The sequence below is a fragment of the Rhizophagus irregularis genome, chromosome 28 (genome assembly GCF_026210795.1).
Source record: "Rhizophagus irregularis chromosome 28, complete sequence".
Taxonomy (NCBI): Eukaryota; Fungi; Glomeromycota; class Glomeromycetes; order Glomerales; family Glomeraceae; genus Rhizophagus; species Rhizophagus irregularis.
In genome coordinates, this window is record NC_089456.1 from 3,409,321 (window position 1) to 3,434,831 (window position 25,511).

The following is a 25,511-nucleotide window of genomic DNA, read 5'->3' on the forward strand; positions in this document are numbered from 1 at the left end:
TCAACTAAAATATAAAGCGGATTGGCTAGCGCTGGATATTAATTGAGCATATAGGATTAATATTATGGATATTGAAATAGATTGGCCAGCATCGCTAAATATAATCATGAAAGAGTTCAATGGCATTTCTAGCTTAAATAATGATAGCACCGCATATAATTTAAAAAATTATTTAGAAATATTACCAACTTTTACAATGTTAAAGTTAAATCAACGTAATCCGGAATTTTATGAAACTAGCAGATGTTGTCAATGTTATGAAACGATTGAAACGTGGACGCACTTATGGATTTGTAGAGAAAATGATACTACTATGATACAAATTATTAATGAGACGTTCGAAAAGTTGAATTGTCGATTAGATGAAAACGACTTTAGAATATCGTTTAATTATCATGCTAAGTTGTTACAAATATTGAATGAGCGATCGTTAATGATCTTTAACGGAAGAATTTTTCATGAAACAGTCAAGGGGATTGTCAACAAAAAACTTTATTTGGGTATTAACGATAACACATTTAAGGATGTTATCAAGGAATTTGTGTTTAATATTAAAGAATATGCTCGGAAATATATCTGGAATGAAATGTAAAAAATTATTAAATGGGAAAAAAGGAGGGAATAACGATGGCAATGAAAAAAGCAGGTAAAAAGGATCGTTCGCTAATTGTTTCATATGGAGGGGTGGTGAGTGAGAGAACTAAAAATAGGTTTAGTTCTGATGCTCTTAATAGATGGGTCCAATGTAGTTACGTTTTCGAAGTTCGTAATTATTCTTTATTAGATTGATTTTATTTCATTATATAGATACTTTATTTAACGGATGTTCTAGAAACGTCTACATTGTAATAAATTATATTGCATAAATATTACAATATTAATATTAATAAAGTTTTTTATTAAAAAAAAAAGAAAGAAAGAAATCGAAAATCGAATTTTAGAATCAAAACTTGCGAAACGATTAATCGCGATTAATCTATTTTAAAATCGATTCTAAAATCGATTCTAATAATGATAATAAATTCCAATCCCTACATCCATCATTGCACGCCGATGGAGTTAGTAGATAGCAATTGCTGCTATGTATTTCTTTATGTCCTTAAATTTATTTGTACTATCTACATTTTAAATATTATAATAAAGAGATGCGCGTTACTAACAAAAAAAAAAAATCCTCAGTCCTTCACAACATACATCATTATTTACTTACGAGGACTAGACATTTTTTTACATTTTTCTCATATTTGTTTGGGAAAAAATCAATTCTATTCTGTTCCGTTCTGGATCGGATTAACAACAAATAAAAAATTGATGATCCGAATGTTCCGAATTGATATAATTGGTGATTAAACACGATTTTTTCTACTCAATTTATAATTAGCCAAATTAATTTCACTAAAATCGGCTATGAAGAACAGAGGTTAATACGTTTTCTTTTCGAACATTCTAATATCGCACAAATCACCCATTAATTTTATCACATAGGGGTACTGGGTACATAAACGAAACGAAAATAAATTAACAAAAGATTTCATTGTTTTGCGGACATGGTTACGTATGCTACTTTATGGCATTGATTCCAAACATAGTTAGACAAATACATGGATACCCGTCACGGTTCTGTCGATCAAGTAATGTATATAAATATGTCATTCATGCGAGTAATTATTCCGTACCAAAAGGTGAACCAGTGCAGTTCGCCATGTAGTCGTTTGTTTGTTTGTTTGTAAAACCTTTTACATTAACTCTAGATTTTCCTTAAAAGGCATTTTATAATTTAAGATTATAGATAAGCAGCATAAACCAATCACAAAAAACTTCATGTTCTTCATTTTTTTATATAAGAAAAGACTTCCCACCAATTTTTTTTTTCCTCCAAGATACCTAATATACCTTGATTTTTGCTTCAACACAAACAAATCGCAAAATGCATTTCCCTACATTCTTTCTTTTTACTGTCTGTCTTTGTTTTTTAACATTGAATGTTGTTGAGGCAACCAACAACCGAAACTGCCGTAATACCGTAACTATTACCAGGAATAAATGCTATCATACTCCTACTGTAACTAAGACCAAGACCAAGACTAAGACCAGAACAGAGACCAAGACCAAGACCAAAACTATTACGGTATCTAAGGCTCCCAAAACCATCACCACCACCACTACTGTAAAAAGCCCTAACCAGACAAAAACCATCACAGATACCGTCACCATCACCACTACTGCAAAAGACCCTAACGAGACAGAGACCGTCACCACCACCACTACTGTAAAAGACCTTAAAGAGACAGATACCGTCACCATCACCACTACTGTAAAAGACCCTAACGAGACAGATACCGTCACCACCACCACTACTGTAAAAGACCCTAAAGAGACAGATACCGTCACCATCACCACTACTGTAAAAGACCCTAACGAGACAGATACCGTCACCACCACCACTACTGTAAAAGACCCTAAAGAGACAGATACCGTCACCATCACCACTACTGTAAAAGACCCTAACGAGACAGATACCGTCACCACCACCACTACTGTAAAAGACCCTAAAGAGACAGATACCGTCACCACCACCACTACTGTAAAAGACCCTAAAGAGACAGATACCGTCACCATTACTGAAAAACCTAAAACAGAAACCGTCACCACTACTACAACTGCTTCTACAACTACAACTGTAACCAATTGCGACACATGTATTGGAAATGGTAAATCTTGTACTAAAGATGGAGATTGCTGCAGCAAAAATTGTGCTAATCCTGGTCAAGACGATAGTAAATGCGTTGCAAATAATAATCCTAAACGAAAATGAGAAATCTTTAGTTATTTCCACAACTATTTTCGATACTGGTTCTGATAGCTCATTAATATTGTGAAGCGCTTAGATCTTACTGTGGAAGGTCATTTTTTTGAGTTTTTAAACCTATTTTGAATGTTTTTTAGACTTTTTTTTATAGGGCATACAAATTTCACGTTACTTAATATCATTTTAATTTACATTTTAGCATTTAATATTAGATTTGAATTTTAGTTTGTTATATGATGAAAAATATTATTTTATTAATGTTAATAAAGTTACACACGTTATAAAAATGTACTTTTCCACGTGATTGGTTGAAAATTACAAATATTATATTAATAAGGATGACGGATTTTGGAGGTTAAAGAATTGCGCATACCGCAATACTCCAATTCCAAAATCACGTGATTTGCGGCATTAATGAAAAGAGTATTCTTAAATTTAAAAAAAAATCGTTACTGAAACTTGCGTTATTCTGAGAAATATAAATTTTTTTAAAAAAGCGATTTCATTATATTATTAAAATCGTTTAAAAAAACAAAAAAAATGTTTTTTTTTATTACGAAATGTTGCACTTTGACGTTTTCTAATTATCTAATTAAAAAAAAGTTAATTAGTTGATAAATATTAAGTGCAACGTATAACTAAAAAATCAAAAAAAAAGTTTTTTTTGTCAAAAAATGTCGCACTTAGCACTTTTTATAAAAAAACGACAAATGTGCTGAACTTGCCTAGACAACCCATACTATACTACTATTCGTCTTACCTGTTAAAAATCTACCTATTGGCCTGATTTCACATGACGATCAACACTATAATCAACATTAATAACCAATAAAAGGTGATCCTTAACGTGTATCCCAGGTATAAGTTATTATCCTATACCCGGGGGTACAGATTTTTATCCTGTACCCCTTTGAATTTGATTGGCTAAAATTGTTTTAAAACACTTATTTTATATACCAGATACATTAAACTTTTATATATAAATAAAGGCTGAATTTTCTAAGTTTATTACTTATTATTTAAGAAATGTTAAATTTGGACTTTAATTATGCACTATTAATTTACAAAGATAAGCTTTATTTATCATCATTAATAAAAGAATTCAAAGATTAAAATTTAATTAATTTAATTGTTTTTTATTTCTGTGTTGTAAATTTCACAAAATAAGTTGTGATCTTCTTGGATGGGTATACCTAATAATAGATAATTTTTAATTATTTAAATATTTAAGGGAATTGCTAACCGTCACCTGGGCGATTATCGTCTGGAGTTTTTTTTTCAGATATGTCACATGATGTATAATATATAAATATAACTATTATCCATTTATAATTATTATTTTGTTCAGTTAGTTCAGTGGTTAGAATGCTCGATAATTTTTTTTTATTTTAGAAACGCAGGTTCAATTCCTGCACTGCTAAGCCTTTAATTTTTTCAAATTTTTTATCATTTTGAATTTTTGTCTGAATTTGAGTTTGAACTTTGAATTCTGAATAAAGCGCATTCATTTAATAAATTATTGTTACGCATTTAATTACAATCAGAAGTTATATGTTTAATCATAAATGCATTTTCAATTCTTTATTAAAACAAATGATAACAATTTGCTATCCTAAAATTTTAAACTAATCATTTTGTAAGTCGTTTAGATTTAGACTTCTTTAGATTCTTTTTAAGTTCACACCTTACCTACATGCATTATATCCAATGTCTTTACAGTGAGGTTGCGGGCGAAACCTTATAGTAAACGCAAAACTTGACAAAACTATATTAAAATATTAATAAAAATTTGGTGAAACTTGACTATAAAAATCATATGAAATGACAAAATTATAATAAACTCTTATAAAAAAATTGACAAAACTGAGGTTTAGACATTTTGTCAAATTCAAAAATCAGTTTAGCCTGCAACCTTACTTTACAGTAACTGCATACATACTGTGATCGTTAAGTACTAGCAGATCCACTTGACTTTTGCTTTTGATTATTTTCTAATGCATTCTTTATATGTTTTCTTGGAACACCTTTTGTATGTGTCTAATAAGGGTTGCTAATATTCGGCAAATTTTTTTTGTCGATTTCCAGTTGCCTAGAACGAGTTTCATTTTCTTTCTTTCTTATTCACCTTTGCAACATTCCATTTAATTCGTCTTCACAGCCTATTTTAAAGGCTAGTTCAATTGCTTTTTTCACGTAGCTAAAACCTTGATTATATTTGGCTTTATAAGATAAATTTTGCTTGGCAGTTTTCAAAAATGCTTGTGTATGGCGAATCTCATGTAATAGGCTAAAATCTGTCCTAATTTGATATTTATACGTACCAGTAGGGTTGATTGTGTTCTTTTCGCTGTAAATTGTGATTGCGGGTTCTTCTTAAAAATTGGAAAATTTTTTATTGTACCATCGATCTGAAATGAGTCTGCACTGGTCGAAATCAAAACTTTTGACCATTAAGAGCTTTCGGTATAAATTTTGCCGATTGGTTATGTGATTTGTCACATTTTTTGACCAATGGCAAAAATCAGTAAAATCAATCACAAATTGACTGATACTGATTGTTAAATGAAAACTCGTTCAGTCTTTTGGTGAAAAATTAACTTATACCGATTGTTATATGAAAACTTGTTCCTTTAAAGTCATTCAGTAAATTTTGCTGATTGGTCACATAAATCAACACAATTTTGCCAAATGGTAAAAATATTATTTTTTAATTCAAATTTTATACTTTGTTTACATTGTTTATTTATATTCAATGCATAATCATTAACGAAAATTTTATTGTAAAATGAATTTCAACTTATCTTTCGTTAAATAATTATAATAAAAATACTACAAAAGAATCTTTTTGTAAAAATGAAATTTCATCTAATAAATGTGTCTCTCGTCAAGTAATTATAAAAATGTTTTAAAAAAATAAAAAAAATAATTTGGCCGATTTTTATCAAAACACTTAATTATTAACGAATTTGGAGTTTGCGATTAATTGGATTAATTGCCAAATATTTAATAGCATTACTCCAAGTAGAAATTCGATATTTTGATGGTATAAATTAACAAAGGATATTATGTATAGGAATAATACAGTCGTGGCTTTCATTATAAAATTCAGATTTCCACAATTCAACGTTACAACTCTCGTCTTCATCATCAATATGAAAATAATATTGACTTTCACTTGTACTAGCTGGTTAACCCTATAAAAAGTATTTATATTTAAAATATAATTAAAAACTTTTTAAAATATATTTAAATTATACTTAAAATATATTTAATTTAAAAATTGCGAAATACTTATAATATACTTAAAATGTATTTAAAATTATCTTAAAATATATTTCTAATATATTTAATTTTTGCCAAAATACTTAAAATATACTTAAATTATACTTAAATCAAAATTTAAGTATATTATAGATATATTTTTTACATACTTAAAATATACTTATAATATATTTTATAATATATTTTAAGTATATTTTAAATACATAAAAAATATACTTATAATAGTCTTATAATATACTTAAATTTTAATTTAAATATAATTTAAATATATTTTAAGTATATGGGCAAAAATTAAATATATTAGACATATGTTTTAAGATAATTTTAAGTATATTTTAGATATATTAAATATATATTTTAAGTATTTTGCAATTTTTAAATTAAGTATATTTTAAATATATTTTAAATATATTTTAAGTATAATACTTTTTATAAGGCGATACTAACGAATATATGCCAAATTATGTTCCATTTGTCCATTTGGCAAGTCGACTGTATATTTGAAAAAGTATTGAATTTGTCTAGGATAACTGTCGACTTTTTCATCACTAGTTATAAATTTGGCTAGGACATACGAGCTTTTTGTATGTCGAATTGACATTGCGAAGCCAAATACTTCAGAACCAATTCGGAATCTTCCAAATTGATTTATCTTTACTCAAATTGTTATAGAATTTTAGATAATTTCATCTGCTGGTTTGCGAAACTTGTACGTTTCAATATAAGAAGCATTATAAAAAGCAACCATCAGTTCGAGCATTAATTCAGTCATTATTGCTTTGGAACTAAGCTTCAGCATTTCTCCAGGAAACGGCTTACATCCAGTAATAGTCGATTTCTGTATATTTTTAGCATTTAGCCAAAACCGCTCTTCATCTGAAGAAAATTGGTCTGCAGCCGATATTGAACCAGTTGTGAGTTAATTTTCAAGCAATTCTAAACCTTTCGTTTGAATGTCAGAACTAATGATATCTCTAATTTGATTGTTATTCATTATCTGACGCATTATTTTCAGTTCAATTTGTCTATTACTTGTTGGCAATGAGTCTTAAAAATTATTAAAAATAAGACTAACAATGTCTGAATAAAGTAAAAAAGTAAAAAAGTAAAAAAAAAGAATATCTTACTGAGTATTCCATTCATACGCTTAAATGAAAAACACCAATATGCATATAATAAACCAAAATCATTCAAACAATCATACAAATGGAGCAAAAGGTGAAGATTAGGCGTAATTTTTACTCTTTCATAGTGTACTTCAATAAGCTTAATTATTTTAATTAGCCTCTCATAAGCTTCTTCCATTAATTCAATTTCTAAAATTCGGCTTACTAAAATAGAATAAACTCTAATGAAATGTGTCAAGATTTTTTGATCTTTTGACGGTAAATGTTTCCACAATGAGGTAGTTGCATAGATCATAAAGAAAATTTGCCACTGATCAGCTGTATAGTTCGAAAACCCTTCTCCATGCTCAATATTTCTGGAAATTTGTCCCAAATCAGCTAGTACTTTGAATTGATTTATTTTTCTTGAATCTTCTTTAGATCGTTTGGGGTTAAAACACCCTCATCAATCCAAATCCTCTTCATTATTCACCTCGCAATTCCTAAGAATAAGCAGTGCATTGGATCTACAATAATAAAACGAATTGGGTCAAAGTACAGCAATCGAAGTAACTTCGATCACCTAACCTCTTTTTCACTAACGAAATTTTTTCTTAAATTGGTGGAATTGCAACTTTGCCATGCAAGAGCATTTTGACGATGTTCAGTCGAATCGTGAGTAATGAACCAATTTTTTATATTTTTCATACCTGCAAAATTATGTTGGTAGTCTTCATAATTTGCTCATTTCATACACTGATGGCAAGAAACCCAAAGCTAAAATATGCCCACATATTTTCCAAGCAGCAGGGATATCACACGAAATTAGTACTAAAGCCACACAAATATTTTTCCAGTTTTGGCACTCAAATGTTTGATTTAAAGTTATTCCACTCCATAGTAACTCTAATTCATTGACAATAGGCGCAATATAATGATTAATCTTATGTAAGCTTACTTCGTTCGGTCTTGGTAGTAGACTGAGAACTAGCAAATTTTTGCGCTTGAACTGAATATCACAGGGTAAATTACAGATAGCCACGTAAATTACTCCGATACTATAAAATGTACCATTGTAGGGCTGGAACTAATCAAGGTTTATTATTAGTCTTAGATGTGAATTGGCTACTTCTGGTCAAAAAAATTTGGCTGAATTTTCATCGTTAGTTTCTCTGAATGTTTTCCAGATTTGACCATCATATATATCGGTCAGTATGTTATCAAATTGTCGACGATTTTACCAATATCAAAGTAACTGTTCAAAGTGAAGCCGATAATATAGAACTTCCAATTGTTGATGAATCGGTACAACCGGATATATTAATTCTGGCTTTTTAACCTCTCTTTCAGCCAAGACCGTTTGACACGATTTCATCTTTCGAGATGCTGAATTTGGAAATTCAACGTGACTGCATCTTATAATACCAATACTGTCATTTTTTTGAATTTCGTCCATGTCTGTCTTGTTATATAATTTATGACATTTCAGACATGACACGAAACTATAAAAACGATTTTTCAGGCCAAGTTGAATTCTTGCCAGATATAGAGAGTCAGGAAAGCTATCGTAAATGTCTCCACTGATTTTTTTTAACACTATTTTCATGAATTTTAGTTGAGATTCAATCACTGTTTCAGGGAGATTAAACTTTTTTCGAAAGGTCATTATCCACAATAAAATCCATGAAAATTTATCATCGATTGTCGTTTTTTCTTCTTCTTGATATGATTTAAAATCTGGCGGTGAATAATTTTCAAAAGTATCGGCAAAAGTTCCATCATCTGACTCATTGCCATTAGAAGAAGAAGAAGTATCAGTATGTTGTTCATAATCAGAATTGCTCAAATCTTCTGTTTCTGAATGTTCAAGCATAATTTGTGAGCGATTTGCGTAGCTTCTTATACGGCTTTGAGGTAAAAAAATATATTCATTTTCATTGTATTCTGGAGTTATCGAATTATCTTTTTCATTTAATGAAATTGTTGTCAAATCTTCTTCAAAAGGAGTTATTACCAACATTTCTTTATTTAATAGAGATATCAAAATATCTTCATTTATCAGATTTTCTTCTAATGAAGTTATTGTTGAATCCTCTTCTTGATTAATTAGTAACAATGAAGCCAAACTACTATTAAGATTCAAGTCAGTTGTGTTTTTTGCTGCTTCATGAAGCATTTTGGTTCGTAATATAACCAGTTTTCCATTACATTTGTCACAATAATAAGGAACTTTAATTTTTTTTTTGCTAAACCTTCTAGAAGATAGTTGGTTTGCTATCCTTTCTGAACTCATAATTTGATTAATCGATCTTCTTCTAGTCATGTTTTATAAAATTTGACAAAGAATCGGTTATAATTAATATGTACTTTAAAATTTAACAAAATTTTGACAAATGAAGTCAATTTTTCTCTTGAAATTAAAATTTTATGGAATTTTTTTTTAATTTGAAGATTTTGATTAATTAAATTTTCAATCATGAGAATTTTTTTAATTTGAAAATTTCGGTTAAATTTGATTTGTTAGTAATTGATTTGATAAAAGTAATAAAAGTCTAATTTCGATTAAACTTTTTTTAATGATTAAGGGAGAGTGTACAAAAATCATTTTTATTATAAACCATGTGGCGAAAAATTTTTTGTGTAACAATAACATCAGCAATTATAATTTCCGTAATTTCAGCAAAAATTATAAACGCATTTATGTATAATTTTATTTAACAAAATAATGCCAAGTCTGTACATTAGCATTTGCTTGTGCATCCGGTACTACACCAACTACAACAATACTACTAGATAAAATTTTACTTCCTTCAAATGGTTTTCGTAATATAATTGTTTCTTGAACTAAACCACAAACAACTAAATCAGTCAAGGCAAACTGAACTAAATCTTTAGTTTTCAGTACCTTTCTTTTCTCAGTTGGATATACTGGCAAAGTATTCCAATTTTTTTGTTTTATCTTTGCAGTTTTTCCCCCTCTAAAGTCTAAATACATCTATTACATTATCTGGACAAATTTGCTCACCCGTTTCCTGTGTTAAATATTCTACTACTTCTAAAAACTTTATGAATTCTTCCTTACCATCAATTAGTCTTAGCTTGTCAGTAATTCGATTAATACAATTATCACATATTTCACATACAGATAGTTTTTCTTCATTTGGCCAAGTTTGGTATTGCTATATTAGCTGTTGATGGCATTCATATCCTGAATTGCAGTAGTAGATGACCTCAAAGATTTTTTTAGCAGCACGTTCCAGTTTATTGATTAATCTTTACTCTCCAATATTGATGTTTGCAGAAATAGATGCACTATTAATATTCAAATGAATAATTGTTATATTTATATTTTTTTATTAACGTATATATATTTTTATTTATTTTTCAATAAATGTATAGTACATTTTATATAAATAAAAATAATTACATTTCCCGATACTCTGCTATTATAGAATAATTTATACGAATATCTTTTTTACTGTAAAAAATAAAATGTTTTGCTGTATTTCCATCACGTTCTGCACGTTGTTACCCCTAGTCACGTGTAGAGTTACAACTTACTACGCCAGAAGATCATGTGAAAAATTAGGATCTACTGTGCTCAACTGTGCCAAGCTGACCTAGCCGCAGCCTACTTAGCCTATTATTTTTATTATATTTATTATATTAATTATATTTAATATAATCGATATAATTATTTTATTTATTATATTTAATTTATTTATTATATTTATTATATTAGTTATATTTCTTATATTAGTTATATTTCTTATATTTATTATATCTATTATATTTATTATATCTTTATATGTAATAATTTTTATATAAATAACGTTAGTATTTTCCTTCGTTATAAGTTTAGTTCGAATTAGTTAACCTTAGTTCCTATTAGTCCATATTCTTGTAATTATAAAGTTCTATAATAAAGTATAACCTTTTACACTATAAACGAACTCCCTATTTTAAGCGTGCCTTGTTTGATTGGATTTCAGTTATAGTTAAACGTACTTAATCTCCCTGACTGCAAATCATAGTTAATCTATTCAACGTACCGAATCGGTTAACAACGTCCTGCTTTCTAAATGAGATTGGCTATAAAAATGTAAAAAAGTGAATATTTATACATAAGAAATAAAAAAGACAATTTATATACATACTCATACTCATTGGTGCTTCTGCATGAATTACTACTCGTATATCATTTGAATTTATTTCCATTCCAAATGCAGACGTCATGACCATTATTTGTGTAAATTAGATTTCCAATTATTCATTGCCTTTTTTCTTTCATTATCTCATAAACCACTATGGAAATAATCAACTATTATATCAGCCAAATTTTCCTGTAACTTATTATAAAGATATTCGCAACTGGAGTGTATTGCACAATATATAATAATGCGGCCAAATAAATTGGCATTTATAATACTTATTATTTCAGTAACATATTGATCTCGTATTTCTTTTCTCTCTCGCACATTGAAAATTATTTCTGATCGATGACTTGTAGAACCACGGATCAATGCAAAATTATTCTCTTCTATAGTCAAGTTTGCACAAATTTCATTTACTTCAGAACGTGTACATGTTGCTGTAAGTAATATAATTGGAGCCAATTCCCAACATTGTTTTAGTATTCCAAGTCGTCCCCAAGCCTCTTTTTAAAATAAATAATGTTTTTTAATCACGCACATGATAATGCATATTATTGTATTACCTGAAATCCTGATATTCCAAAATGCAATGCGCTTCATCAATCACAAAATGAACCTTTTTTTATTCATAAAGTTGTGTAATAAACCTACAGAATCCATTATTAGAAGCTAATTTTTCAGGGGTGATGAAAAGTATCTTCATTAGCCTATACGCTATCTGTAGTAAATTAGCATATAAGGTAGCGCATGGAATACCTGCATTTATGAGTTCTTGCTGAGGTATAAAATTAAATAATAATCATAAGTATAAAAACACAATATACCATATAACGAAGTTCATTCTAATCTTTTGGTCATCCATAAGCGCTTTAAGAGAACTAAAAACAATAGTTAAACCTTCAAAGCAAATGGCTGATAAGGCATAACATAAAGTCTTGCCTCCGCCAGTTTTCAAGAATACGAACATATCCTTACCACTTAAATAAGCTATAATTGCGTCTACTTGTCCTTCTCAGAAATTTTCAAACCCAAAAATCTTTTTTGCAGCAAGTAGTATTAGTTTATCTATACCAGGTAATTCTGGTTGTAATCTTTTAGGTATATATTTATCATTAACAATTCTTTCCCACAAAGCCACATCTACATAAAATAAACATACACCACATAAACCACGCACACTTTTTTTTGCAAATGCATGACATGCAATACATAATACATTTTACTATCACATCAAAGTCTCTTAATAGTTCACCAAATAATGGCTAAAATAAATCTTTACGGATTTGTTCAGGTGCTTTGCTTTTATAAGATACTAATTTCTATAATTGATATTAAGTAAATATTCTGTAACAAACAAATAAAAAGATATTAATAATATATCTGATATTACTTTGTCAAAATTAAAGCCAGAAAGCTCCTTTCTATCATTAGCGAACTTTTCCTTTCTTGCTTCATTTCGTTGTTGAATGGTATTATGATTTATAGAAACCTTTTGAGATCTTTCCTTAACAAAGTTCAGTATATTGCACATATCAGGATATGAGAAATCCTTATTGGTAGCTGCTGTGTAAACTTTAGCCATCATAACATCCAATTCATCATTCTGGCCAAGAACAGCTAATGCATGACGAGTATTATAAGAAGCCCAATAGTCAATTCGTTTATCCAAGTACTTGAGAATTTTTCTATTAAATATTTCGTTATGTGAAGTACGAAGTGTGGTAACAAGTCCTTGGCCAAATGGTACACAAAAAATTGTGATAATAACATTTCGAAAGTTTTCAATATTGGTTTGAGTATAATTTTTTAGGGTTGGACTTTGTAACTGCAATTCCAGATTATCCTTTATCCAACAAACATCACTCCAACACATACTGTGATCATTAAGTAAATGCTGAATTAAACCTTCTACTTGTATATATCATGTTTCCACTTCAGTTGGAGTATCATCCTGATTAAGTTTATTTTTAAGCCCTGCACTAAATATACAAGAGTTGAAATAACGCATAATATGTTGTTCAAAAGAATGCCAGCGGGAATGTTGCTTTTTTACTATTAGAATGTATGAAATAGACTTCAGTTAACGTAATTTTGGTGATATTTGTTCAAAATATTTTATAAAAATTGTCTATTTGCACAAATTTTTTTGAATATTTTTACTAATATGCTTTAAATTAGCAAATATGTGGCTTACTGTAGGAATGCACGCTAAAGTTCTATTTGTTTCTAAGTCACCATTTACACATATATGTAAGGTAAAGTCAGTTTTCTCTAATATGGGCATTATATCGTTGAGTAATACAAGTAGTATCGCATATTCCATTTATCTTGACGTTCCATCAAAATTTCCCTTATAAACTATTTTTGAAAAATCATTCTTAGATTTATGTATTGTACGAGGATTTTCTATCGTATGGAATCTAATTACAGGTTGGTAATTGTACCCTGGAATTGCAAATAAATTTTCTTTTATTAAATATTTAAATCTAACATCAAAATAACTTTATATACCAGGAAGATCTCCCAAATATAGGAACTCTCCGCTAGCTTAGTGTGCATTACGTAAATGTGACCATGAAAAATCAAAACCTATGGGTAAAACCTTTTCTTGACTTGGTAAATGAGCTGATTCCAAATGATCTAATAACTCATATAATATTGCTTCACAACTAGATTTTGCACTATCAATGATGGATTTGTACATACAAGCTTGACAGTTAAAATAAGATTTTTTGCAACATTGGTTGGTCACTCCAATTGTTGCCAATGCTGTTTGAAAAGAATTTCTATATACTCCCCCAGCAAGCGTGGCCCCTGCAACTACTTGTGAATACTTCATTCCTGAATCCTCATTTGAATATTGTGTTGATGTTTTGCAAAGAAGACATGTAATAACACAATATATATTAAATCCTGATACTCTGGTATAAAATGTTCGATTTGATGCAATAAGGTCAAGGCAATTAGGGCAGGGTAGTAAAAGCAGAATAGAAAGGTATTGCGAAGTGCTCATAAAAATAACAGATCCTAATTGTCTTTCTTCCATTTCCTTTTCCACTGATTTTTGAATTTCCGTGTCATTAAGTGTAGTGATGTTAGTTTTGATGATATTTTTAGCATCATTATTAATTGAAGTAATCTTGTTTTTTAATTTTTTGATTGTCTTATTCTGTGAATAAATTTTTTACTTATATTCTAAATTTTTTAACATCAAAACTTGTGTATCTTTAGGAGATCATGGCATAGCACTTTTCCATTAGATTCAATTTGTATTTCAAAACGAATATTTTGGCTATTGTTACCTTTCTCTTCACATAAAAATGTGTTGATTTCCTTTTGTCCTCGTTTTAAACTATAACGAAGTGTTTCTTCTTTTTTTTGCATTGCATAGCAAATTTTCTGATAAAATAACTGAAGGTTCTTATTGAAAAATGGTTGGATATTGTAAAAGAAACTTGTCGTGAACGAGTTTTTGAAGTTTATTTATTATTTGGAAATCATAAAGACCAAGCAGTGACCGAATTGTATTGTTTAATTCAAGGCCATATTCTTTTAATATACAGTGAAATGCAAGCCATTTAACACCTTGAGCTTTTTTATTTATATAGGATGTATTCAAGCCAAACTCCTCCCATAAGAACAATAATTGATTATTTTTCTCTAAAATTGATAATTAAACCGTTTTTTGCCAGCAGTAGTGAAAACAATATATTCAGGTAATAATGGGATTAATGCCCGTTCCTCTTCTTGATTGTGAGAAAGAATATAACCAGAATTATGATTATATTCTTTATTATAGATATTATTTGTATTGAAATCAAAAGCTTTTACTTCATTATGTAAATCCAGAACACGAAGACCAGCAGAATAGCCAATAACTGACCAGCAACCATTTGATCATTGTATAGCATGTCAATTATTAGAGTTTTGAGCAACAAGTATTGTATACCAGGTATAAAAAATGTTAGAAGGCATTATATCTATCATAATTACAACAAAATATACCATTTATTATTAATAGATTAGTATATTAGAAATATCTATTTATAAAGTAAATGTAATTCATGTATATATTAGCAAAAATAAAGTGTTTTTAAACAGTTTAAATAAAGCTTCATCTTATTATTAAATTATTTTCCTTCATGCGAAAAAACTGGGCTCATGCGAGCATTACAACATTACATTTTTGTTATTTTAAGCATAAAATAACTAAATTACATAAACTTTTCTTACTATACTTTAAAACTAGGAGTTCTTGAAAGGTGAACGCAAAAAAAAATTTTATATTAAGCTTTGTCTCTGAAGAGATAAGATTTAATCAAAAAAAGTGTGACTTTTTAGATGGCAATTTACTAATAAAAATAATTGATATACACCTTACCCTTAACATATAAATAAATAAATAAAAAACGTTTCACAACATTTTTTATTAAAATAGTTTAAAAATGTTGTAAAATGTTTTCTAACATATAAATTAATAAATAAAAAAACATTTTGCAACATTTTTTTATTAAAATAGTTAAAAAACGTTATGAAATATTTTAACATGTAATTTAATAGATAAAAAAATGTTTCCCAATGTTTTTTTTATTAAAACTGTTAAAAAATGTTGCAAAATGTTTTTAACATATAAATTAATAAATAAAAAAACATTTCGCAACATTTTTTTATTAAAATAGTTAAAAAATGTTGTGAAACATTTTTTAACATGTAATTTATTAATAGATAAAAAATGGTTCGCAACATTTTTTTATTAAAATAGTTAAAAAATGTTGCAAAACATTTTTAACATGTAATTTAATAGATAAAAAACGTTTTGCATAAAAAAAATGTTGCGAAACATTTTTTTATTTATTAATTTATATGTTAAAAACGTTTCACAACATTTTTTAACAGTTTCAATAAAAAATGTTGTAAAACGTTTTTTATCTATTAAATTACATATTAAAAAACATTTCGCAACATTTTTTAACTATTTTAATAAAAAAACATTGTAAAACATTTTTTTATTTATTAATTTATACGTTAGAAGCATTTCGCAACATTTTTTAACAGTTTCAATAAAAACGTTGCGAAACATTTTTTATCTATTAAATTACATATTAAAAAATGTTTTGCAACGTTTTTTAACTATTTTAATAAAAAAACGTTTGAAACTGTTAAAAAATGTTGCAAAACGTTTTTAACATATAAATTAATAAATAAAAAATGTTTCGCAACGTTTTTTTATTAAAATAGTTAAAAAATGTTGCAAAACATTTTTAACATATAATTTAATAGATAAAAAAATGTTTCACAACATTTTTTTATTGAAACTGTTAAAAAACGTTGCGAAATATTTTTAACATATAAATTAATAAATAAAAAAACGTTGTAAAACGTTTTTTTAATATGTAATTTAGCAAATAAAAAATGACGTTATAATTATTTGAACAAAAATGTTGCAAAACCATTTTTTATTAAGTAATTTAATAAAAAAAACTATTTTCGCAACATTTTTTAATTCTTTTAATAGAAAATGTTGTGAAAATATTTTTTATTAATAAATTCACAAAAAAAAGTTTTCGCACATTTTTTAAATAAAAAACTTTGCAAAAACATTAAAAACTGAACTGCGAACTGATATTGGTAAATCGGTTCAGTTTTCGGTAATTACCAGTCAATTTCAGTAATTAATAATACTGTTACCGATCAATTTGGTTTGGTTTTGGTTTTGGCAAAAACCGTACTGAACTGAACTGATCAGAGCCCTAATCTGGATATATAAAGATATTCTATTGCATTTTTATCGGCTTCTATTTCACTTATTTCTTGATTAGTATAACCATTAATATCAAGAAGATCTTGAATTAAACTTATATTCCATTCCAAATATAAAAGTAAATGATAAATTTCCCCAAGTGATATTTCCCCAAATGTTACATCCATAAGATCTTGCATATTTTGATGTAATATTGTAAGGATGGGGTGACCACAGATATCGATTTTCTTCTGTATCAGTTTTAATTCCTCCACCAAATCAAACAACAGCCCAAATGAATCTTTAAGTGTTTTTCCTTTCTTGTATTAAATCAATGCTGTTTGATTTGTATTGTCATTAATAGATGGTCCCTCTGAGACCGCCATACCAAGTTTTTCCTGAATAGCTATTATATCTTTCTTCTTATATAAAAGTAATTCATATAAAAGCTCTTCATGTAGCTCATAAGCATTAACTTGATCAGAATTATTATTAGTATTACTTGTCATGATTGTGTTTATCTCTAGCTAGTATATATTCAAATTTGTGTCTGAAATACTGCTCATCAACCAGAGTGATGATCACCAGCTCGGAAGAATTTGCTGGGCCACTCCTGTGCGACAGAAAAATAAGTGAATCATCAGTCAGATCTTGTGTAATATATTAATTTTGCATATACATTCGAAAGAAAACATATTAACCTTTATTCTCTATTTTTTTACCATACAAACATGAGAAAAATGTGAAAGAAAGTCTAGACGCAACACAAGACTAACTCTAAAAGTAAATATTAACGGCAAAAGCATATGTTATGAAGGGTTGAGAATTTTGTAATTTCAAGATCTACAAGAACTAACTACCTTTGTATCTCTCCAGTAGATCTACATGTGAAAAGGTAAGAGGATCTATTTATATGTGTTTTCATAGAGTTCTTGGCATCATACGATAATACTAATTATGACTCATACCTCCTTAACTTCAGCTTGGCACTATTTTCCCAGCCAGATATAAAGTATGTAGAAGTACATAGAAGTTCAGCTAACATTTTGCAAAAAATTTACCTGTAAGTGTTTCACTAAGGTATGTATATACCAGAAGTTGTGTATGTATGAGAGCGAGCTTTTTCTCACTATGGGTCTTGTATTTAGGAAAGCAAGATGTCTGATAAGACCAGGGAATCTGATAAGACCAAGACTCCTGATAAGCTTGACAAGTTTCTCGCTGGTAGAGATATTACTCTCAACTGTCTCATTTCTAATGAGAAAGTGAATGATATTTTTGAAGTAATGATATCTAACACTAACAACAATAGAGTCTCTTCTCTCGCGGAGGTAATCAGAATCTGTCATCTAGATCGATTTCAAGATATAGATTCGACCAATGTGGCTTTATATAGGGTCACATTTATAGCTGATAGTGTCATAATCAACAGCTTAAGAAACATCAGTGAATTTGAAGTAAAAGGTGCAATAAGAATGGAATTGCAAGACACAATTTTTACTCATTTTCCTATACAACCCCAACGTATCTTTGGTGGTGAAAAGAGAATCAATGTTATCATGTACCCTCCCGCTGAAAGGATGCTGAAAGTACTAAACAAAAATAATTAGACTTTTTTTATTCGTATCATGTAGCGATAGGCCTTAGCCACAAAGTATATTCACAATTTTATGTATTGGCCAGCTTGGTCCCTTTAGGACCCTTCTGGCAACGTTTTATTTCATAAATAAAGTATTATTATTATTGTACTGTACATAAGAAATGGGTCACGTGTAATGGTGCAGTCCAGAACTATAAATCTAACATTTTTATCTGAACTAATCTAGCCTATATAAAAAACGTCAGGTGATAAGTGAAAAGAGTCTTTACAGTTAGAAAGGTGCAGTGATTAGGCGATTGTTGCACCTATGAAATTGCTAATCACATGGCAAGTCTATGTAACAGTTAAATTTCTCACATATACTAGGCCCTGGTATTTTTTCGTAAATAAATTCTTTTTTACTTCTTGTTCTCACAATCTTACATAAGCCAGTTTGCACCAATAACATTTAGTAAAAAATACTATAAAAGCTGAAAACATATCTATCACTTTATTTGCCTCATTAAAGGAAATACTCTGGTGAACGCTTTCTCTGTTAATGTTAGTGAATTAAAGAATGCTATTAAGGCGGAAAAGGCACTAGAGTTCGATGATTTTCTTGCAGACAAGCTTAGGCTATGGAAAGTGCCAGTTTCTGATGATTATGTCGATCCTTTAAGCAATCTTTCACTCAAGAATAAGGAAGAGCTGTTGGCAATAAGAAAGATTTTGAAATACTTCCCTGATTCACCTCCTGAGAAACATATTCATGTCTTAATCTCCCCGCTAGAGATCACTGCCACTTTGAGCCAAGAGCAGGAATTACTTGAGGAAGTCACCTCGTTGCAGGCATTACTCAATAAGTCCATACATAGTACGTATAAATTTTGGTTATATTTTTGCCAAAGCTCATAGCTGAAATTTTTAGGTTATAAAAAACGAGGTAATACCTCATCAAACTACTGCCTGAGAAAAGGATTCTACTAACTGAGCTGTTGCATTGTAGACTTTGACGTCATTGTTCACCCAAAATGGGAGCCAAATAAGTGGACTGCAAATATTGAATATATAACTCTCGTAAGCCAGAGAATATATACGTAAAATGTATCAATCACTTGCACCTGAAAATGATAGTGCTGAACTCAATGTATTAAATGACAGCAGAAAATACTTTTCTTATAACGATCAAGACCTTCATGAGATGCTCCGCATATTTGTATCAAAGAATAATCTCAAGTTTACTGTGTCCATAGAAACACCCTCAAAAGCTTTTTTGGATTAGTCATTCCCAAAAGTGTGTTAGCTTTATAGACTCGCTGAATTAAATGACCCATCATTGTCAGTATTTCTGCCTTTTACCTGCGAGTATAAAGATCTGAAAGACAATTCTTCCCAGAAAATACTTAGAAATATTATAATCGAACTGAAGGCTCATCTCAAGACCATTCCAATCAATGGAAATGAAGCATTGAAATTGCAATATATCTGTTCTTACTTTGTTGTAAGTGCAAATCTACATGAAAGGAAGTTTGAGTTTTGACCAAAAAAAAAATATCACAGGGCCCAATGGACATGGACCAATCAATTTTGCAATTGATTTACTCCAAACTGCAAGAACTGTTAGCATGACAGAAGTAAAGGACGAAGATTTTTAAGGGTATTGCTCAAAATGCCATACAACTTGAGTCTGCTTTATCAAATCGTAAGTGTAAAGCAAGTGAAATAGAAGAAGAAGATGTTTTTACAAGAAAGACTTTTGGGATCATCACAGATGCAGAAAAGTGGTATCTTATGGAATGTTCACTAGATAATAAGAGGAAGCCATCATTTTAAAGATGAGAATATGCAAGTTAAGGTGGAAAAGGTCCTCAGATATATTACATGGTTATTGGAGAAGGCGCAGAAGCCAGACTCGGCTCTTGACGTTGACAAAGAAAAGGTCAGAGGGCAACCTTACAAATTAGAATTCTGACTTCTGTGGGCAAAGTCCTGACTGAACGTTTGTATTTTGCATGTATTAGTAAAAATTTCTTAATAAAATTTTGACTGGCTCTAATATATTTATTGCAAATATAGCAAATTTATTACATTTATTACTTTTACATTGAAATTTTATATAAATTTTATAGTTAAAAAACTAAAAAAAAATCTACCCATTAACAAATTACAATTCAAATTACATTAATATAGCTATCGATATTAAAAAAGTTATCAAGAAGTGAGTATCACCACTAAAGATATTAAGATCAAAGGTAGAAGTTGAGCATTTTGTATATTAAATGTATATATAGATACTTAATACCAAAATTGGTATTTTTCCTTAGAAGGTGGCTTTATGGGTGGTTCAGAAGTATGAGGAGATGATTTCGTAGATTATTCAGGAAGAGGTTGAGTTTCTTCGCTTGATTTGAAGATCAAGCACGGATTCCATCTGAACGCGTTCGTTAGTCCAGTTGCTCCTAATACTCCTGTACACATGATTCCTGCCGTTTTATATGGTAAAATTTTAAACCCACTTTTAAGTTCATTGACTTTCCCTTCTACTTTAATGACTTTAGATTCTAGTTCATTCTTCACCATCCCAATTTTAGATTCAAGTTCATTCTTCACCATCCCAATTTTAGTGTCCATATCATTCATTTTTTTCTCCAAGTTTCCAACCTTTTTTCCAATAACATCCAATTTTTTGTAAACTGTATTATTGTTGATGAAGTTACGAGCAAGACCACGTGTAATTTGATAAGAAGTCATTTTTTAAGTAAAGACAAGAAAATGAGATAAATTGGAATTTTAAAAGATTTTGAGAATATTTATACACTTTTCTGGTTACACTGATAAACTCTTGATAGACTCGTTTGATTGGTAGTTTATTGTGACGTAAAAATTAATAAAAAAGTAATTACTCATTAGATACTAGGAACGGGAACTATTATTAAGTCTGAAGTATCAGTTTTGATTTGTCCGTTTACTTAGAATGCATCAATATCGTAACTTCTGTAAATATGCAAACTTTGCATAAACCTACATATCTCTTTGCGTAGCTCTTTGAACTAATTAGATTGTTATCATTTTTTTGGTTATACGACTGACCGTATTCGACAAATGTGACCTGCCCCAAGAGTGGTAATTCTGTGCGATGTCATATTTTTTGCAAAATGTGTTTAAATTTGCAATACAAATTTTTAAGATTAGGTGAATATATATAAACGAAGCTTTGATGCAATTAAGGTATGAACATTTTGTGTATTTGCAAAGAAGTGACTTCAGAGCTTGTAAAGTTTTTTCTCGTTCAGGTTTCTGACCTTATTAGCATCACGGAATGCAAATAACATATGTTCTCAACAGGCTTTACTAATATGTGTTTCTAACACTGCATATCTTGTACAAGAATAATTGACGTCTGTTAGTTTTTCTGACATGACATTATCCTGACAACACATATCCTGATAGAAATTTCCTGACATGTTGAGATGATTTACAAAAAGTAATTTATTATAATGTATCATATTTATAAATATAAATATAAATGACTGTTATTAACAGCATCAGGAAGTTACAAAAAAAATGTACATTACATGTACATTTATGCAAATCATATACATTGTAATATTCATTCTTTTTAATGTACAAGTAATATTTAACATTAATGAGCATCATCAATGCAATTTTTATCATGATGTGCAGCATTTAATAATAAATATTCAATGTACATTAAAGTTTTTATTTTTATTTCATATATAAGTTATAGTACAAATTATAAAGACTAAAAAAGAAGCCAAAAAAATTCGGTCATGTGATAAAATGACCATATTTTGACTTAATTTTAGCTGACGGAATGTTAAACTTCGACTAAAATTAAACCATTGGCTAAAAGAAACTGGCTGATCAGACTAGTCTAATTATGGTTTGTGTGCCGAAAGATAATCTTTTTACTGTAAAGTTTAAAAAAAATAAACTTTTTTTCTTTCTTTCTAAAAAAATTATTCTCTCTTTTTTTAGGTATTAAATCGGTAAAGTTTCAAAGTTTCATTTTTTGAAGCTTTATTTTTTTTTTTTGTCTTTTTTTAAAATAAAAAATTTTTTTTTCTTTTTTTTTAGGTATGTATCGACTTTGATGTTACGCTTTAAATCGGTAAAGTTTTGAAAGTTTCGTTTCGTTTCTTTCAGAACTTTATTTTTTTTTTAAACTAATTTTTTTTTCTTTTTTTAGGTATGTATCGGCTTTGACGTTGCGCTTTAAATCGGTAAAGTTTTGAAAGTTTCGTTTCTTTCAAAACTTTATTTTTTTTTAAACTAATTTTTTTCTTTTTTTTTAGGTATGTATTGGCTTTGACTTTGCTCTTCGCTTTCGAAACTTATTTTTTGTAGATATCGCCTCGTCCCTGGGCTTTGAATTGGTAAGTTTCCTTTAAAATTTTTTTTAGTAAATTTTTTTTTTGAAAAAAAATTCGGCTTAATTTTATTTATTTTTTTTTTAGATATCGGCTTCTTCGAATCGGTAAGTTTGAAGCAAAACTTACATATATATTTTTTTCTTTTTTGATTTTTTTTTTGATTTTTTTTTTTTTGTAGATATCAGTTTTCGACTTTGAACTTGAATATGCCGATATGGTAAGTTTTGATTTGAAAATTCAAAACATTATTTTTTAATTTATCTTTTTTTTAATTTTTCTTGTATTTTTTTTTTAATAGGTGTCGGCTCCTTTGGCTTTAGAACTTTGATCTGGTAAGTTTCGATTTGAATTTCGAGACTTATGTTTTTTTTAATTTGTTTTTTTTTTAATTTTTCTCGTATTTTTTTATAGGTGTCAGCTTCTTTGGCTTTAGAACTTCGATCTGGTAAGTTTCGATTTGAATTTCAAAACTTATGTTTTTTTTAATTTATTTTTTTTAATTTTTCTCATATTTTTTTATAGGTGTCAGCTCCTTCGGCTTTAAGACTTCGATCTGGTAAGTTTCGATTTAAATTTCAAGACTTATGTTTTTTTTAATTTATTTTTTTTTAATTTTTCTCGTATTTTTTTCAGTTATAAGTGTTGATTCCTTCGGCTTTAGGACTTTGATCTGGTAAGTTTCGATTTAAAAATTTGAAACTTATTTTTTTAATTTATTTTTTTTTTAATTTTTCTTGTATTTTTATATAGGTATCGCCTCCATAATGGGATCAGTAAAGCATTCAGATCGTGTGTCAGTAATGGTGACTTCAGTAAGAACGGAGAAGGCACAGGAGCACGTAACGATAGATTATTTACAGGGAACAACCGAGACTGCAGGTCCTTTCTAAGTTTATGTTACTTAATACACAATATTTTTCTAAAGGGAAATTTGGATTCTTTTTCGCGTTTTCAGTTGTAATTAATTTAATTTGTTTATTTACTTTTGATTTTGATTTATGCATAGAAATTTCAACTACATTTATAATTATGTTAATGTTGATCATGTCTAGCAGGGCGGTGATGATGTTTATATTGGCATTTCTTCTGTTTGGTGATGTTGCGAGACTTTTTCTACTCATGGAGCAAGGAATTGTGTTGGGACCATATATCTTGATACAATTGCTATTGTATAGACGCAAAGAAGTTAAAGATAACCTGTCATGACTGAATGTTTATTAGTGTAGGATTGAATTACATTTACTATCTCTTGTGGGACCAGTTGATGGAGAATCAAATATATGTCGTGCGTATTGTCATTTACGTTGGCTAAACTATGAACGCTATTAAGGATGAATTTAGAAGATTTTTAAAGAAAATGTTTATTATAAATGTTGTGAATGAGTGATACTACTGGAAATGAAAGCAGTAAGTTTCACAATACCTGTTACGAAACTTCAGTTGTTTTTGTTTTATTTTTATTTTTAATAGAATTAGCTAATATTTTTGGATTAATTAGATTAAGTAGTATAGATTTTATAGTAGACTTTAGTATAGATTGTTATAATGTAATTTAATAAAATAATTTATTATTCAATAATATTTAACATTGACATATTAACATAAATAATAAAATATTGATATGATGTTTATTATCTTAAAATAATGTACATCATTAATGAACATTAAATTTAGGTGATGCACATCGAATGTTGTGACATCGGTAGTACAGTGCAGGGTCCGATGTTCAGCGTTTCTTTATGATGTACATCAAGTGACTGATGTACATTTGATGAACATTTTTCCTGTGACTTCCTGATGAGTTCTTTATTTTCCTTTTTTTTCAATGTGATTTTTTACGACCAGCATGGTTTATATATATATATATATTTATTTAATTAATAATTATTTCATTTTTTTTAATAATTTTTTAAAACCGTTTTAATTTACTTTTTTATCTAAATTTATTTTTAATTTATTATCATTTTTTTTAAAAAATAACTATTTTTAATATAACAATTTTTTTTTTAAAAAAAGGTTTTTTAAACCGTTGTACTTTATAAGACATGGATATATTTAATAAGATAATTGTTTTATAGCAAATACTTTTTTAAAAAGTTGTTAAAAAAATAACTGGAAATAAAAATTTAGGTAATACAAATACGACATTAAATTCAACTGACCGGACATGAACAGGTCTATTGTGATTTGATCTGAGTCATCTGATCAAATCCGATCATTTGAAGTCAAATTTATTTGATTCAGTCAAATCAAATTAGTCAAATTTATTTGATTCGGTCAAATCAAATTGGTCAAATTTATTTGATTCAGTCAAATCAAATTGATTTGGATTTGATTTGAATTTAATTTGGATTTGATCGAATTAGTTTAGGCTGATTCGAATTTGATTTGAAATTGAATCGAATCTTATATTTTTAATTTGGATTTGAAGCTCAAATCTGGATTTA

General features: G+C 28.5%; 7 protein-coding genes across 7 annotated transcripts; 3 read left to right on the plus strand and 4 right to left on the minus strand.

Annotated features, from left to right (window-relative positions):
* Window positions 1-64: 64 nt before the first annotated feature.
* On the plus strand, window positions 65-592 carry OCT59_019369 (uncharacterized protein; the record flags this gene model as incomplete). Its single annotated transcript, XM_066135984.1, has 1 exon — window positions 65-592. One exon carries the CDS (start codon window positions 65-67, stop codon window positions 590-592), a length of 528 nt encoding a protein of 175 aa, XP_066005223.1.
* A 1,085-nt stretch (window positions 593-1,677) lies between these two features.
* OCT59_019370 (uncharacterized protein) lies at window positions 1,678-3,052 on the plus strand. Its single transcript, XM_066135987.1, has one exon. The coding sequence runs from the start codon at window positions 1,928-1,930 to the stop codon at window positions 2,813-2,815; it is 888 nt and encodes a 295-aa protein (XP_066005224.1). The 5' UTR covers window positions 1,678-1,927; the 3' UTR covers window positions 2,816-3,052.
* A 6,855-nt stretch (window positions 3,053-9,907) lies between these two features.
* On the minus strand, window positions 9,908-10,192 carry OCT59_019371 (uncharacterized protein; the record flags this gene model as incomplete). Its single annotated transcript, XM_066135988.1, has 1 exon — window positions 9,908-10,192. One exon carries the CDS (start codon window positions 10,190-10,192, stop codon window positions 9,908-9,910), a length of 285 nt encoding a protein of 94 aa, XP_066005225.1.
* Window positions 10,193-13,899: 3,707 nt separating this feature from the next.
* OCT59_019372 (uncharacterized protein) lies at window positions 13,900-14,735 on the minus strand (the record flags this gene model as incomplete). The annotated part of the gene is made up of 2 exons (XM_066135989.1): window positions 13,900-14,520; window positions 14,601-14,735. 2 exons carry the CDS (start codon window positions 14,733-14,735, stop codon window positions 13,900-13,902), a joined length of 756 nt encoding a protein of 251 aa, XP_066005226.1.
* A 2,358-nt stretch (window positions 14,736-17,093) lies between these two features.
* OCT59_019373 (uncharacterized protein) lies at window positions 17,094-17,600 on the minus strand (the record flags this gene model as incomplete). The annotated part of the gene is made up of 2 exons (XM_025327721.1): window positions 17,094-17,407; window positions 17,480-17,600. 2 exons carry the CDS (start codon window positions 17,598-17,600, stop codon window positions 17,094-17,096), a joined length of 435 nt encoding a protein of 144 aa, XP_025169857.1.
* Window positions 17,601-21,043: 3,443 nt separating this feature from the next.
* On the minus strand, window positions 21,044-21,421 carry OCT59_019374 (uncharacterized protein; the record flags this gene model as incomplete). Its single annotated transcript, XM_066135990.1, has 1 exon — window positions 21,044-21,421. One exon carries the CDS (start codon window positions 21,419-21,421, stop codon window positions 21,044-21,046), a length of 378 nt encoding a protein of 125 aa, XP_066005227.1.
* Window positions 21,422-22,571: 1,150 nt separating this feature from the next.
* OCT59_019375 (uncharacterized protein) lies at window positions 22,572-24,270 on the plus strand (the record flags this gene model as incomplete). Its single annotated transcript, XM_066135991.1, has 10 exons — window positions 22,572-22,574; window positions 22,670-22,680; window positions 22,881-22,914; window positions 22,987-23,067; window positions 23,243-23,281; window positions 23,476-23,509; window positions 23,587-23,620; window positions 23,726-23,737; window positions 23,815-23,903; window positions 23,990-24,270. The coding sequence occupies 10 exons, from the start codon at window positions 22,572-22,574 to the stop codon at window positions 24,268-24,270; spliced, it is 618 nt and encodes a 205-aa protein (XP_066005228.1).
* Between the last annotated feature and the right edge of the window lie 1,241 nt (window positions 24,271-25,511).